The following is a 17713-nucleotide window of genomic DNA, read 5'->3' on the forward strand; positions in this document are numbered from 1 at the left end:
GTTGTTGGTATATAGTGTTTACTCTAAATCAAAGACTTTTCAGTTTTCCACGCTCTGTCAACTAAGCTAGTGCACAAGAAGTACAAACCAGAAGATAAAAAGGCTACAGCCATCAGCAGAAGTCAGCAGAAGTTGCGACTTGACAAGATAAGAACAGTTGGTGGTCTGTCTGTGGACACAGAGAAAGAATACAATAAAGGGTTATAAGACCCCAGACCAAAAATCACCATTGGACCAAGCGGTGTGTGAAGGTATGTGGTAATCACATATCCTCTGAACAGAGAGAGACATAGTTCTCCCAGGATTTTCCTGGGAAGCTGTGGGAAGCTGTAAGAAAGCTCAGAGAAAGAATTAAAACAATTATCTCTCTTTCTATAACTGTTGTTTTTAGATATGGTTCTCCAGAGTGTGCTATTCATAGTTCACCAATAGTGTGAGAGGTTTTTACTTTGAGACCAATCAAGTCTCACCTTAGCGAGTCGCATTATAAAAAGATGCACTATTTTTCATTAAAGCCTTCTGATTCACCTTCTGAAGACTGGAGCCTTTTCTTCCCATCCCTGACTCAACAGCGTCATCGGTATGTGAAGAATGGGTGAAGAACGTGTGCATAACTACGAGGGCATAAAAGTCTAGGGTTTTCTTTGTTTGGGGTCCCTCTCCAGAAGCACCCAGGTTGAGTTGACCTGCTGCTGTATCACTCCTAAATTATTTTTATAAAATCAGATGCCTGAGACTCTGCTCTGGGAAACCTAGGGTCAAGCCTGAAGAAGGAGGAAGCATGCCTGAGAGTGAATGTGTGTTAGCAAGGAGCTGAAAGGGGCACCCATTGGTTCACTGGAGCTGCCTACTATGAAGGGACTTTGGTCTAAGCAGTTAAAGTCTCAGGTGGTATGTGTGTGACTCCTTGAATGGTGAGAATGCTCAGGCATTGGTTTCTCCTTTAACACAGGTCTTCACATACAAGACTCTTCCAATAACTCTTCAAATCCCTTTGTCTCTCAAGGGTTTGTTAGCATTAAACCAAAAAAGTTGCAAATTGCCTTCCCTTCATTCTAACAGTCAGGCTACAGCATGTGCTCTGCACATTAGTAGCAATTAGGCTATGAAAAAGAACTAATATCTGTGTCATGTGAAATGTAATCACATTTTCAGAAGTTAACTGAACACTAACAGAATGGTTATTTCAACTGCAATTTGCTACAGGTCTTAATTTCAATCCTTCCACTTCTTGAAGAATCTTACCAGTTCCATCATCTGCATCATTCTGACCAGTCTCCCAAACCTCTGATCTTGTCCCAAAGCCATCAGTGGCAGAAGACTCCATATAGTCTGCAGGATTAAATGTCCTAGAGTTTTAAAAGTTTAAAAATGGAAGAGAACACATGGGTCATTCAATGAACATAGATGTCATCATTTTTATCTGAGGTTGCATTAGGTTTAACTTCTTGATTTCCACATAATCTGTCTTGATAGTTTCAGTTTCAAAAATGTTTCCTCTATGAGCAGACACAGATAAAAGAGGGAGAAAAGAAGGGGAGAAAAAAAAGTGAAGAGACTGAAAAAAATTACTGTAGAGAAACTGAACCAAACCAACAATTCCTGAAATAGCAGTTAACAGCATACCTACTCCCTCAGTCTTATAAAGCATTAGTTTATATGCATAATGATAAGCCTCTCTGAGGTGATAGTTTCTCAGAAGGTGGTTTACTGATGAGAAATCAGTATCATGTCCTTTAAGAGCACCAGACCTGTGCAGGACAGGAGTCAGACCACCAGTAAGACTACTTCAGAATGCACTCTTGACACCAATGCCAAAACACACGGATAAAGCTAAAAGGTGAAAGAAAAACCTCTTTTCAGTTTATCATCTACAAGTATGAACAAGAAGAATTATCAGAAAAGTAGACAATCATCTGTTCATCATGACATCAATGATGCTACATGAAATGTCATTAAAGGCAAACACTGAGTGAAAGTAGTAGAGGCTACATTTCATAAAGCAAGTTATTCCACTAAAACTGAGAACAAACTTTAGAGCTGCTGAGTAACTTTTTTTGATTTTGTTTTAGGGTCAATGTACGTCTAAACAGCTAAAGCATGAAACCTCAAAAACATGAGAAAGTTTAGAATCACTAGTCTTTCGGGTTTTATATAGAACTTGAAAGTTCTACATTACACTGAAAAAAAATTTTTTTTAATTGACCTAGAACTATATGCACCACACAAAACTTTCAGTCTCCAAGACACTACTGATGGCTGCAACTGATAGGTACAAATGGTTTCCCCAAGTTTGAGATATTGAGTAAACTCACATTAGGTTTGTATAGGTGTGTCTAGGTAGAAATACTGGTTTAAGACAAAAATAATCCATTAATAATCTAAGACATGTTGAATTTTTGTATCTATACAGGTTTATCAAACATACAGCAACATTAAGACACACAGTGGCAACACTGTCAATTAATATTGCCAGTGAGTTTGATCCTTGCCAAAATCTGTGCTCTGTGTGTTTCTTACCCCATGCCTTGGGTTGAAAACCTCCCTGCTCCTCTCCCTCTGCCACGTCCAAACCCTAGGAGAGAAAACACCATTTAATAGCAACAGCAGAGGAGCCACCAATTGCTAGCCTGTCACATTAGAAAATATAACAGTTGAAGAAAAAAAAGTACTGTGGTTAAATATAATTTACTTGTCAAATTTCCCTAACATATGCAAGTAAGCCACAGTTCATATAACACTTTGTGTTTCAGTAGGACTTGCAATTCTTTGCTATCTTTTCTGTATCTAGTGAAGTAGCTCCAAATGCCAAGAAAAAGACTTTAACTAAAGAATCATCCCATGAGACTGCTATTGCCAAATCATTAGACATTGTTCAAAATTTCATTTAATTTTTCCCTCTTGCCTAAATGCTTTAAAATTCCAGCCTCCCTGCATACCTTGATCTCTCAAGAAATTCCATCACTTATCTGTGAGAAGAAAGTTTAAATATTCCATTTGCTTCCTTCTCTGACTCAGTCCATCCCTACCCTCCTGTGCTTTCACCAACCTGTTCCAACACATTGCTTCTGTTTCCCCTTTAAGCATAACTACTGACATTATAATTATCCAATTCAAATTACTCAAACTTCCTTGTTACCACCCACAAGAATATTAATTTCTATTTTAACAACAAATATTTGTTGCCTCAAATTTTGGTTACCAACCTCAGTTTACAAGCTTCTTAATATAGTGAATGGTTTTATTTTTGCATGTTGCATAGTGCCAAGAAAGCACAAAAATTTTTGTATTATTAACCATCCATAAAGCACATGTCTAAGCAAACTGTCAGAAACTATTTCTTACATGTGGCATATTTCTACATAGTTTTGGTGGAATTTTTTTCTTTTTTATAACATCAGTATCTGAGGCTCTTTCAGTTTGTTGAGGTTTTTTTTTGAGGGAGACTGTTACAGGGCTTGCAAGGGTTTTTCAGGGTGAAGAGAGAGACAAGAATCTTGACCTCATGTTCAGAAGGCTTGATTTATTATTTTATTATATATATTACATTATAACTATACTAATAGGAATAGAAGGAAAAGTTCTCAGAATGCTAGATAAGCTAAGAATAGAAAAGGAATGAATAAACAAAGATCTGTGTCTCAGCACCGAGTGCGACCCAGCTCTGCCGTGAGTGGTCAGTAAATCCAAACATTCACCCAAGACCGATCACGGATCCACCTGTTGCATTCCACAGCAGCAGATAACCATTGTTTACATTTTGTTGCTGAGGCCACAGCTTCTCAGAAGGGGGAAAAATCCTAAAGAAAGGATTTTTATGAAAAGATATCTGTGACAGGAGACTATGTATATTATTTGGTATTACATGAGTTGCTGCTGAGAAAAAAGTGATGTTTATTTTAATGACAAAGTTATGTGGTTATAAAAAGTCACTGAACAACTACAAGTTTACCAGAACACAAAAGTTATAATCCTAAGTAACTGATATACCGGTTGTCCAAACATCAGAATTACCTATGAAAGGCTTCAAATTTGCATCAGTTACCCCTTATTTTGAGGGGACCATCTAAACTGAATAAACAGTACCTGCAAGACATGGCAAATTCAGTTTAGAAAGTTCCTATTTTAATGACTTTCCTTTTCCTCCCCTCACTACTTGTTCTCCTCCTTGCCCTAGTTCACTATCCATGTTTTAAAAGACATTTCTGGACTGCTAAAATACTGTGGTGATTGGACCTTGGCAGGAGGTCAGGTGCCCACCAAAGCTGCTCTTATCACTCCCCTCCACAAATGGACAGGAGAGATATCACTCACCAATTACCATCACAGACTAAACAAACCTGACTTGGAGAAATTAATTGAATTTATGATCAAAATCAGAGTAAGATAACGATAATGAGAAGTAAAACAAATCTTAAAAACACCTTCCCCCCGCTACCCCCTCCTTCTCAGGCTTAACTTTATTCCTGATTTTCTATCCCCTCTCCCCCAACAGTGCAGTGAGATGAGGAATGGAGGTTACAGACAGTTCATCACATGTTTCTGTCACTGCTTCCTCTTCAGGTAAAGGAGTCCTTTCCCTATTCCTGCATGAGGTCCTTCCCATGGGAGACAGTCCTTCATGAACTTCTCCAGTGTGTCTTTCCCACAAGCTGCAGTTCTTCATGAACTGCTCCAGCGTGGATTTCTTTCATAGGGTCAGTCCTTCAGGAACAAGCTGCTCCAGCATGGGTCCCCCACAGGGTCACAAGTCCTGCCAGCAAACCTGCTCCAGTGTAGGCTTCTCTCTTCATGGGGCCACAGGTCCTGCCAGGACCCTACTCCAGCACAGACTTCCCATGGGGTGACAACCTTCTTTTGGGCATCTACCTGCTCCAGTGTGGGGTCTTCCACAGGCTGCAGGTGGGTCTGTGCTCTCCTGTGGACCTTTATGGACTGCAGGTAGACATCCTGCAGGTCTTCACCATGAGCTGCATGGGAATCTCAGCTCTGGCACCTGGAGCACCTCCTGCACCTCCTTCACTGACCTTGGAGTCTCCAGCACTGTTTCTCACATATTGTCACTCCTCTCTTACTTGGATGCAATTCCTTCTGTGCAATATTTTTTTCCCCATCCTTTAATATGTTATTACATACATTACTACTGTTGCTGATTGGTTTGGCCTTGGCCAGTGGTGGATCTGTCTTGGAGCCAGCTGGCATTGGCTCTGTCAGGCATAAGAGAAGCTTCCAGCAGCTTCTTGGAGAAGCCATCCCTGTAGTCCTCCCCTTCCCTTGCTACCAAAACCTTGCCATGCAAACACAAGGACTTCTTAGAAATATCAAATTATCAGGATAGCTTTATCCACATTTTTATTAAAGGGTTTACCCCTATTCTATACAGGATGACAACCATGTAAACCTGAAGAGGAAAGATTTCCATCTAGCAAGGCAGAACAACAAGAACACAGAAGAATGAAGTCTGACACTAGGCCATTTTCCCTTCTTGACACGCTTTTCACAATCATCTGGAGAGAAGAGACAGAGATTAGGAAAGGGGCAACAAGTGCAACCTGGCAGTTGCCATCCCTCTTCACTGAGCCCGCACATGGAGCCGTGCTCTTTGCTCTGTCATAAACAGTGTCCCAGATCCTGCTGTCCCCATCTGATAACTCAGCCTTCTAAACCTCCTTGCTCAGCCTACCTCTTCTACTGCTTTTCTCTCCTTCACCCACCTAAAATCCACAATCTGGGAAGCTGATCCATGGCATTACAGGGTTGCAGCTTTAGAAGTGAGTGCACTCTGGATTATCTTTCTGCCGAGTAAATACTGGTTGGTTTTCTTAAAAGAGTAGAACCAACTAGAAAAGTTTACTTGGGGACACTACTTCCTACAGCTATCAATACAGTATTAAACACCATTTACTAATGATGCACAAAAGAGAGATCAAATGTTTTTTACAAACTCAACTACAAGACTGACTGGGAGCTGCAAATCACAGTAACAGTCAAGCAGAAATATTTTTGAGTGAGGCAGACATTAGGTACAAAGAGAGTAGCTGGAATAGCTAGCATAAAAGTAGAAATAGATTTTAGAAGAGGAAGTCTCTCCAGCCTCCCAAGTGAAAAAATCTGAAAAAATAACTTAAGCATATTACACATAAGATGAAGTTTTAGTAAACAAGGCATGTGTACGATACCATACCAGGATAGGCACAATAAACTACTGGCTGAAAAGAGCAATAAGAACTTCTAACAATTTTAGAAACTGCTAGAAAAACATCATGTTGTTCCTGAAGCTCCATGCACAGTCTTAGACTACCAGTCAGCAAGGCATTTTCAAAGTGATCTGGTATAAAAAGTTAATCTTGAACTTGAATTTCAAGTAGATTCCCTTAACTTCATAAAGCTGTGTCTATGCCTTCTGTCAAAACTGAAAATAAGTTTAATCAACAAATGCAACAAAAAGTATTCTAGTGAAGACAAAAGAGCAGTACCACACCAGCAGGGTTAGCACTAAATTCAAATTGGTAAGACACTTATGAAGAACTAATTCAAAATATGGGACAGTGAGTACCCACCACTGAAAGACCACCCTGACATAGAATCTCATACATCATGGTCATTGTGAAAAATGCATATTATATGATTGGCTCTTTGCAAATATTAACATAAATACTATATATGTTAATTTGGAAAGTTATGCAGTATTAATCTTTTTTAAGTAGTGCTGTATTAATCTCTTTTAAATAGTGTGGTAAATATAATTTTTTGGCTATTAGCATAATATTAAAATAAAAACTATGCAATGTAAGATACTTTTTGTAACTAGCTCAAGGAATGGATAAGATAATCAAGAAATTCTTCACATAGAGATAACAGCAACAAGACACCAAGATCCCAAGAGAAGAATGATCGCCTCCTTATCGGGACAACGCAGACTTTGAGGGACCAAGCCGACTGATTTACAAGATGAGAGGGGGAAGCTGAAATTAAGCAGAAACACCCCTAGTTTGAAAGGAATGTTTGAATCATGTATGAGAATTATTATTACTATTTTCATTGCTATTAAGCTTCTAAAATTTTAACACAAGTGAATGGCGTTTTTCACAGTCATTAATGCAAGATGCCAGTAGGAAGAGCTGATATTCTCTGACACAATCTAATCACTACTATAGTCAAATTCTCAGAAATTTACTTCACTGCAAAATTAAAACATGGTCTTAATTAAAAGCCATACAGCTTTCTATCATAGAGAAGTTAGTCAGGAAGCAACTGTGAATGACCATCAGGTATTTCCAAACTTTTGCTACTTTTTAACAGTGACTAAAAGGTCTGTGAGCAAACAGGGCTTCACACAATTCAGAGCAGGGACCCATATTCTGAGCATGCAATCCCACAGTAACTTAAACCCATTTAAATCAGAACTACTACAATAGAAGTTTCTCACTAGTGATCACAACTCTGCTCTTTCCTGCACTAAGCTTTGCACATACTGTCAAAAAAGTAAGTGAGCACAAAACCACCATCAGAAAACAAAATTATTAGGTCACTGTTGTGGCTCTTCAAACCAGTTTCCTGCTTGCTAAATGCCAGAAAACCAGTCACCTTTATACAAGGATAAGCCACCAAAACCCCTGTAGCCCCCAGCTACCATGATGCCTGCTCTCTTTTTATTTTTTTGCCTTGGTTAATTTTAAACTTAGATCAATCCTCTAATAAAGCTCAAATGTACCAAGAGGCAGACAAGATAAATTCTTCCCTGCAGTAATGCCAGTTTATGCTTTTAACATAAAAAGTATAGCTTTAACACTACTCTAAAGAGATGCACAGATATGATTTATATTACAACAGCCAATGTTCACTAATTTTTTTTTCCTGTGGTAATTCACAATCAGCAATTTTTCTAACATTTTTATATACTGACAAAAAGACAAGTGACGTGGCAGTAGCTCATTAAATCTTCCACCGACTCTAAAGGAATAGACTTTCTTAAAATCAATCAGCATATTGAGAACAAAAGCAAATAATGGAATCAGGCAAATAACAAAATTACACACACCTCCCTCAGTTGACTAGGTTCACATTAGTCTCCACTTACTCAATTTATATTTTTCTTTTCTGGAATGAATTATAGAGAAAACCTAAGCAGGGAGTGAGATTTTGTTTCCACTAAAACCCATTGGGAGTTAAAAACACTTATAATCACAGAATCAAGACTTCACTCTGGTACCATCCATGCATAGAAAGAATTGTTCATCTCATACACAACTATTCTTCCCGCAAAACAAATGCACACTACATGGAAGCATGAAAAAGTTGTGTAGCATAACAACTCGGATTGGAGCACTCCATTAACTTAATAACCTAATATGTAAAAAATCCAATTTGCTGAGCTTGCAGACTGTCCTGGGTTGACTCTATGATGCTTTTATCCCCAATCATCTCATTCTGTTTATGTTGAATAATAAGTTTTGTACCTTTAAGAGTGTTCCAGAGAGTGAAGGGGGGGAGAGAAGAACCGCGCAGTTTGTTTTCAGACACTGTACTCCACTCCTACACATTCCTGCTCCTGACGGTGTTCTCTGCAGACAGACAAGTGGGACAGAGCTCTTCTTTTGCTTTTTAGTTAGTGTTACCTAGCTGAGGCAGAGAAGTTCCCTGGACTGTTTTTTTTCCCTTTTCTTTGGACCTCTTGAAACTGCTCTGGACTGAACACCCAGGGGAGCATCGGCAGCTGCAACTGTGGCCCACCGGGCCGGGCCTGGCCTGCGACAATTCCAGCACTGGAGGGACTGATCAGAGACTGAGTGAACTGAGCTGCAACCCGGGGACGGGGTTTTCTCAGTTTGTCATCTCTTTTAGAGTGGCAAGGGGTCTCATTGTTTGATATTGTTTTGGTTTTATTGTTTAATAAACAGTTTTTTCCACCTTTCTCCAAGGAGGTAATTTTTTTCCTCCAGAACCAGTTGGGGGGAGGGGCCGATTGGATCTGCTTTTCCCAACGGAGCTCCTTTGGGGGATTCTTCCCCAAATTTGCTCTAAACCTGGACACAGACCTAAATCTTTCCACTGCATCACAGAAACTTTATTTTGAAATTCAGATTTTCACAATGACAGGTTTAATTAGGTGAAGGCACTCTAAGGTTAAGAAATAGGCTTAAGAACAGTAAGGGAACGCAGACTGGAAGTGCAGGCATCACCTTATCTCTGCACTTATCTCTGACTACACAATAATCAAACAGTCCTGGTCTCTGCCTTGGAAATACAGAGCCAGCCATCCTCCCAGCAGACATTAAGGTGACAGAAGTTTAAGCCTTGCAAAGAGATAAGGACACTAAGTATAGAAAATTAATATTCTTTGTATTCCATATTACCAAAACAAACACTGAAGTGATATTCAATATATTATAATATCTTGATATTAATTATATATACATTACGATTCAAATAATTTTGTCTTGTTAGTTATAAAGATAGAAGCATTAAATCAGTTTCATATTATAAAGCACGTACTCTAGTAACCATTTATAGAATCAGAATAATTAAGGTTGGAAAAGACCTCCAAGATTAAGTCCAACTGTTGGCCTAGCACCAACATAACATCCCCAAGTGCCACATCCACATGCATTTTGAACACTTCCACTTTCTTGTAGTGAGAAGCCAAAAATTCAACACAGGATTCGAGCTGTGGCCTCACCAGTGCCCAGTACAGGGGAATGATCACTGCCCTGGTCCTGATGGCCACACTATTGCTGATACAGGCCAGAATGCCATTAACCTTCTGGGCCACCTGGGCTCATGTTCAGCCAGTTGCTGACCAGAACCCCCAGGTCCTTTTTTGCTGGGCAGCTTTCCAGCCACTCTGCCCCAAGCCTGCAGTGCTACAGGGGGTTGCTGTGACCCAAGTGCAGGACCTGGCCCTTTGCCTTGTTGAACTTCATATGATTGACCTCAGCCTATTGATCCAACTTGTCCTGATCCCTCTGTAAAGCCTTTAGACCCTCCAGAAGATCAACACCAACTTGGTGTCATCTGCAGACTTACTGAGGGTGCACTAGAACCTTTAAAGCAATCATGGATAAAGATATTAAGCAGGACTGGCCTAAACACTGAGCCTTGGGGAAAAGCACTAGTAAATGGCCTGTAGCTGGATTTAACTCTGTTCCCTGCCACTCTCTGAGGTCAGCCATCCAGCCAGTTTTCTACCTAGCTAACAGTGTGTCTTAGGGTGACTTTATGATGCTTGTATCCCCATTCATCTGTTTAGCCCAGAAACAAGTTTTGCACCTCTAAGACTGGTTCCAAGAGTGAAGGGGGGAAGAAGAAGCCTGCAGTTTGTTATCAGAAACTGCACTCACTCCTCCACATTTCTGCTTCTGGACTGTATTGACTGCAGATGGACAGACAGACAGCAGGACAGAGCACTCCTTTGCTTTTAGTTAGTTTCTAGCTAGCTGAGGCAGAGAAGTTCCCTAGACTATGTTTTTTTTTCTTTTTCTTTGGACCTGTTTAAACCTGCTCTGGACTGAACACCCAGAAGAGCACCTGCAGCTCGTACCTGTGGCCCACCAGGCCGGGCCTGGACCACAGCATTTTCAGCACCGGAGGGACTGATAAGAGACTGAGTAAGCTGAGCTACAGCCCATGAAGGGGACTTTTCTGAGTTTGTCATCTCTTTTGGAGCAGCAAGAGGTTTTATTGTTTAATATTGTCCATTTTTGTGTGCTGGTGAATGCTTTGCCTGTTAAATAAACAGTTTTTTCCACTTTTCTCCAAGGAAATCTTTTTCCCCTAACCAGTTGGGGGAGGAGCCACTTGAATTTGCTTTTCTAGAGGAAACCCCTTCAGAGGTTTTCTCCCAAATTTTCCCTAAACCAGTACACAGTGCAACTGGCCAAGCCATGAACAGCCAGTGCCTCCAGGAGAATGTTGTGGGAGACAGTGTCAAAGGCTTTACTAAACTCCAGGGAGACAACATCCACAGCCTTTGCCTCATCCACTAGGCAGGTTGCCCTGTCATAGAAGAAGATCAGGTTGGTCAAGCAGGACCTGCCTTTCCTAAACCCATGCTGGCTGGGCCTGATCCCCTGGTTGTTCTGTAGGTGCCATGTGATGGCACTCAAGATTATCTGGTCAATTACCTTCCCTGGAAATGAGGTCAGGCTGACAGGCCTGTAGTTCCCCAGATCCTACTTCCAACCCTTCTTTTGGATGGACATGATATTTGCTAAATTCCAGTCTTCTGGGACCTCCTTTGTTAGCCAGGACTTGTGATAAATGATTCAAAGTGGCTTGGTGAGCACTTCTGTCAGCTCCTTCAGTACCCTTGGGTGGAGCCCATCCAGCCCCAAGGACTTGTGTGTGTCTTAGTGGTGTAGCAGGTCATTGACCATTTCTCCTTGGATTGTGAGGGCTTCATTCTGCTACCTGTCTCCATCTTCCAGCTCAGGGGGCTGGGCACCAAGAGAACAAACTGGTCTTGTTATAAAAGACTGAAGCAAAGAAGGCATTGAGTACCTCAGCCTTTTCCTCATCCTTTGCCACTATGTTTTCCCCCACACTTAAGTGAGGATATTCTCCTTACCCCTCCTTTTGCTGCTGATACAGAAACATTTTTATTATCTTGTATGGCAGCAGCCATATTAAGGCTTTGGCCCTTCTAATTTTCTCCCTGTACAACATTATGACATGGTTGTAGTCCTCACAAGTTGCCTGCCCCTTCTTCCAAGAGTGATCAACTCTTTTTTTCCCCCCCAGCTTCCAGCCAAAGCTCTCTGTTAAGCCAGACCTGCAATCTTCCCCAGCAGCTCATCTTTCAGCACATGGAACAGCATGCTCCTGAACCTTTAAGAATTCTTTCTTGAAGAATGTACAACCTTCTCAGATTCCTTTGTCCTTCAGTGTAGGGGAACAGAATATAAGAAAATAAAGATAGTGTAGAAAGTAATCTTACCCCTAAGGAGTTGCAGCTGGGCCAATTATCAAAGATTAGGAATAGGCCTGACTTTAACAGGCCACAGCTGTAACCAATGAGAAGAAGAGTGCTATAAAAGAGTGGGGTGGGTGGTTGAGAGGGGAATTGGGGTCAGTTGGTTACTTTGTGACGAAGAAAGAGTCAGTGCTCTGAGGAGATGCCCACGAGAAACACCAAGAAAGTATGGAACTTTTGCTATAAGGAGACAACCGTATGGAACTCCTGCAATAAGATGACAACACTTCAGGACTGCCTCCCAAGGGAGTCCATCAGGCAGCCTCCTAAAAAGGCTAGTACCTATAGCATGGAGGCTGAAATACTGAGTATCAGGGTTTTCCCCCCCTCAGTGAACATCATATTTTCACCACAGTGTCAATCTCATTTCTGCTATTTTCAGTGCATATAATTTATTAAAATTATATTGTTCTACAGTAAAGAAGTAACACAATGGCCCAGAAAATCTTCACCTATAAAGCAGTCAGTAAAATAACTCCAGCCTCAGTAGGTAGCTTAAAATAGAGACAATGCATTGCAAAGATATTAGCTGACCCCTATTTTTTTATCCAATGCCTAGATTCCTACATATACAGGCTCTGCAGGAAAAATTTCTAAAAAAGCATTCTGTGGTGATAACCAGCCATGTATTTACTTGCAGCTGAAGCACCTAATTCTGTGTAACAGAAAAGACTACCAGATGAAATGACAGAAGACTATTATTATTTTGTCTTGGTTTTGTAGACAAATTTTGGGAGAAAACACCCTGTAATGAGTATTTCCTTTAAAAGGGAAAGGGCTTCAATAACCCCCTTTTCTTCTGCCAATGAAATTGATACCAGCAGGTGAAAGTGAAAAAAAAACCCAAAACTGTTTATTAACAAAAAAAAGGGGGGTGCCCACAAGGCACAGAAAAGGATTGAATAAATGCTAGATATGAATTCCCAGAAACTTACCGTCCACCCACACACCCACAGCAGAACAAAAAAAACCCCTCAAATTCCCAGGGAAGAAAAATACACAGGCTGACTGTGTGACCTGGAAAACAAAATGGCGACTGGTCCCTTTTGTCTCTGGGAAGGGGAAGAGTATAGTATTTTGGGCAACCCCAACATCTGGGAATGATTGGTACCTGACTATTGATTCAGAATGTTGAACAATTGTTTTATCAAAATTATACTATATTGCACTAATATTATATTAAATTACATACTAAAGAAAAATTTGTGACTGTCTGAGACAGCTAGGACACAGCTTTGACCTAATTGGCCAAGGAATTAAAACAATCCTCAGCAGAATCTAATTGCCAAATTACTTCAGGTAAACAATCTTCCTAACACATTCCACATGTGCAAAACAACAGGACTAGAGAATAGAGATAAGAATTGTTTTCTCTTCTCTCTGTGCTTCTTCAGGAAAAATCCTGTGAGAGCGAATTATGTCTCTCTCTGTTCAGAGAATGTGAATACCACAGAAGAGTTCACATAGCAGCCTGGAGCAGAGCAGATGGGAAACCTGTTGATCCTCTAGCGTTGGTTTTCCTCCTCACAGCAAGCAAAACTGGTGGATTTTGCTGTCTTGGTCTTTCCTGGGGTTCAGACTGGCCATGGCTGCCCCACAGGCTCCTCGAGCCAGAGAGAAAAAAAAAAAACAAAACCAAAAAAAGTTGCCAAAAGGATTTGCCAGTGAAAAGCCTCCATGCCAGGGGAAGGAAAAAAAAAACAAAAAAAACCCAGTAGCTTCTTGCCTAAGTTGGTGAAAATTAATCTAGCAGAAGGCAATGAAGTAACAATCTGTGTAGCCACCAACCACTGGAGAGAGAGAGATTGAACAGAGCCCACGCCCGGGGCTCCCAGGCTCTGGCCCCACCCCCTGGTTAATCTTAAAGATACTGCAGATATTTCTGGGCATAAAGCAGATGATTACGGAATAAAGTACATCATAAAATCACCCCAAGACAATTTCTACTAATATCCAAAGAAGGGTCAGCCATCCCTGAAATACTGAGAAATAAATTACACAGCTTTATATAACTGCCTGCAGATTTCACAGTTTTTGTCATGGTTTAAGAGCGGCACCCCCTAATTTGGTGCCGCACGACCACCACCACACTCACTTCCCTCTCCCCTCCAGTGGGAGATTTAAGAGGCAGAGATTATGGGTTAAGATAAGAACAATTTACTGGAAACAGCGACGAGATAAAAAACCAAACAGTAACAGCAACAATACTAATAACAAAAGCATACAAAAACCCCACATTCACCAACCGACCTGGCACCACACAACCCCCCAAGAAAAGGAACAAAATGGCGGGGGACCCTCTGCAAGCCACCTTTTTCTTCCTGATGGTAAGCAACATCCCCCTCCTCCTCAGAAGTGAGAATTCCTTACTGCTGCCCCCCCCAGCAGTGAGATGCACCCAGAGGCTCTAGGATCCATGCCCTCACAACTACTTTGGAATAATTCACTGTTCTGGCCAAAAAAACAGGACATTATCTACCCCTTGTTCTATACCATCTAGCTCATGTCCAGATCTTATACCTTCCAAATATATATGTATGTATATATAAAAAATATACACAAGCAAACATATAATTTCCATTGTCAATGGCCAACCTCCAAGATGTCTTTAGAGTTAATTTAGTCTGACTGTGGGTTCTATCTGTCCTAGATGCCTTCCAGGGGAGGAGGGCTGGTGTGCTATCATCTGGCTGCTGCATCAGGAGCTCATGACTGGTGTATCTAGAGCAGTCCATCCTCATTGTCCATGGTAGTTATGGCACAGTGGCAGAATCATTCAGCAACTGATATTATACAATTCAACATTAGAGACTGTTCTCACCCAAAATCAAATTCCCTTGAGGTACACATTTCCCCATTCCTCTGCATTACCAACCAAGTGCACCCAGGTCCCTGAGCAAAAACAATCCCACAGATGGGTTTGCCTTTCCTTGAGGCAGGACTAATCCAAACTGTCTTCCCCCTAACATATTTCTCATATGCACCATGGGGACTTTATCCCCTTCTATGGTACATGGAAGTTTTGATTGGGCAGGGCCAGCTCAACTGGTAGAGCTCTAGTGTTAACTAACCAGGTGGCCTTTGCTAAATGTAGATCCCAATGTTTGAAGGTCCCACACCCCCTCACTACTTTAAATGTGTTTTTTAATAGTCCATCGTACCATTCAATTTTCCCAGAGGCTGGTGCATGATAGGGAGTATGATACATCCATTCAATTCTGTGCTCTCCAGTTCAGCTATCTATGAGGTTATTTTTGAAATGAGTCCCATTGTCCAGCGCAATTCTTTCTGGGGTGCCATGTGGCCAAAGGACTTGCTCTTCAAGGCCCAGGATGGTGTTCCGGACAATGACATGAGGGACAGAGTATGTCTCCAGCCATCCAGTGTTTGTTTCCACCATTGTCAGCACACAGTGCTGGTCTTGGTATGTTTGTGGCAGTGTGATGTAATCAACCTGCCAGGCCTCCCTATACTTATATTTTGACCATCGTCCCCCACAACACAGAGGCTTTGCCCACTTGGCCTGCTTGACAACAGCACATGTTTCACAGTTATGGATAATCTAGGATATAGTGTCCATGGTTAAGTCCACATCTTGATAACGAGCCCATCCGTATGTTGCATATCTTTCCTGATGACCTGATGCATCATGAGCCCATTGAGCCAGAAATAATTCACCCTTATGTCACCAGTCCAGATCCACCTGAGACACTTTAATCTTGGTAGCTTGATCTACCTCACCATTTTTCCACACGCACCCAAGAGTCACACTACTGAAGAACATCACATCTACATGATGTACCTTTACAGTCAATTTCTCAACCTGAGCAGCCATGTCTTGCCATGATTCAGCAGTCCAGATGGCTTTCCCTCTGTGCTGCCAAATAGTCTTTTTTCCATTGGTCCAACCACCCCCACAATGCATTTTCTACCATCCACAAGTCAGTGGGGAGGTGGAATGCTGACCATTTCTCTCCTTCAGCAATATCCAAAGTCAAATTGATGGCTTTCAGCTCTGCAACGACTTGATCGACCTTGGCCCTCAATAGCTTCTGCAACTCACCGTGTATGAATCCATAAGTCAGCTTTCTGTGTTTGATGTATCCCTACGATATGGCAGAAATCATCAAGAAAGAGATTGTACTGTTTTTCATTTTCTGGTCGCTGACTATATGGTGGGGCGTCCTCAACACATTGTTTTCCTCTTCCTCCACTAAAATTAGTCTGAAATTCTCACCTGCTGGCCAGTTTGTGATGACTTCCAAGATCCCTGGGTGATTGGGGTTTTGAGCTTGCTGTGTGATTAACACAACCCACTTACTCCACATAACATCAGTGGCATGATGTGTGGAAGAGACTTTTCCTTTGAACATCCAGCCCAGCACTGGCAGTCGGGTTGTCAGGAGGAGCTGTGCTTCAGTGCCAACCACTTCTGAAGCAGCTTGAATCCCTTTATAAGCTGCCAGTATCTCTTTTTCAGTTGGGGTGTAAAAGGCCTTGGATCCTTTGTATCCCTGACTCCAGAATCCCAGGGGTTGTCCTTGGGTCTCCCTAGGTACTTTTTGCTAGAGGCTCCAGAAAGGACCATTCTCCTCAGCTGTGGTGTAGAGCACATTTTTCATATCCTGTATTGTCCTGACTGGCCCAAAGGCTACTACATGAACAATCTCCTGTTTAATTTGTTCAAAAGCTTGTTCTTGTTCAGGACCTCTGTTGGAGGTGAGGAAAAAAAAAAAAAAAAGGAAAAAATAATTGCTCTCAGGGAATTTTTCTCCCATTTGTTGGCTAAGAGATGAGAACAACGATATTTAAGAGATAAAATATGTGGCTGGGAGACGGGAGGGATGCAGTTGGCTGCAGTCTCTTACCTGGGAAGTGAGCTTGGTAGCTGGGGGATTTTTGCTTGGAAAGTGCAGAGATACCAAGAGACTTGGCTGGGGGTCAGGGGCTGGGCTCAGCTCTCACTCGCTTTCGGGATTGGAGGGGGGATAGTTTGTGCTTTTGATGCCAGACTGTTGCTGCCCAGAGGATTCGCTGCCACTGCAGAGTTTCATCCTTCACTGCTTCTCCTTACTGTGGGTGAGCCTTTGCTTGCAAGAGTGGTCATTGAACTAGGTCTTTTCAACACTGAACCTCACTGGGAGGGACCTTCACCATCTACTTGGGTGCCTCAAGGGTAACCTGGGACCCCAACTCCCTTCCCTTCTCCAGAGGGAGCATCTCCTGGCTGTTTGCAGCAGCTGCTTGCAGGAGCCTGGCTGCCACTGCCCAGCCCCACTATTTTCTGACACTGTTTAGGGTTTTTGCTATGCTTTGCTTGCCACCCCAGATGTGCTTGCCTCTGCTGCTCCAGCCTACTGCTCTGAGGTTCCTACTACAGTCCATTTCGCCACCCAGAGGGACACTGAGACCAGCTGCTCTCCATGAGTTTGCAAAGGAAGCCCCTTTTCTCTCACTCCTGCCATCTAAGCTGCCATTAACCACATGGAAAGAAGCCACTGAGCTCATGCCACAGCGCCCTCTGCAGCCACAGGAGAATCAATGCATCAGCCCTGCCTGGCCAAGAGCCAACAGCACCCCTGCCAGCTGTGACCAGAACTACATCAAAGGGGAAAGTGCTTGACAGCCAAGAGAAGGCTGTTATTGGATTTCTGGGTTTTTTGTTTGTTGTTGCTGCTGTTGTTGTTGTTTGTTTGCCTTGGTGCATATATATATATATTCTAGTAAAGAGCTGTTATTCCT

At 41.9% G+C, this 17713-nt stretch overlaps 1 protein-coding gene across 9 annotated transcripts in view; it reads right to left on the reverse strand.

The window, feature by feature from the left end:
- The window catches only part of LOC141726929 (ubiquitin-associated protein 2-like), a 197520-nt gene that overhangs the window by 141175 nt on the left and 38632 nt on the right, over window positions 1-17713 (reverse strand). For 8 of the 9 annotated variants that reach the window (XM_074532024.1, XM_074532028.1, XM_074532027.1 and 5 more), the window contains exons 7-8: window positions 2521-2575; window positions 1246-1349 (exon numbers count right to left, since the gene is read on the reverse strand). The exons of the other annotated variant lie outside the window; for it this stretch is intronic. In XM_074532024.1, coding sequence (XP_074388125.1) covers window positions 1246-1349; window positions 2521-2575 — 159 coding nt within the window. The remainder of the gene's footprint in view (window positions 1-1245; window positions 1350-2520; window positions 2576-17713) is intronic. 9 annotated transcript variants of the gene reach the window in all.

The sequence above is a fragment of the Zonotrichia albicollis genome, chromosome W (genome assembly GCF_047830755.1).
Source record: "Zonotrichia albicollis isolate bZonAlb1 chromosome W, bZonAlb1.hap1, whole genome shotgun sequence".
In the NCBI taxonomy this organism is placed as follows: domain Eukaryota; kingdom Metazoa; phylum Chordata; class Aves; order Passeriformes; family Passerellidae; genus Zonotrichia; species Zonotrichia albicollis.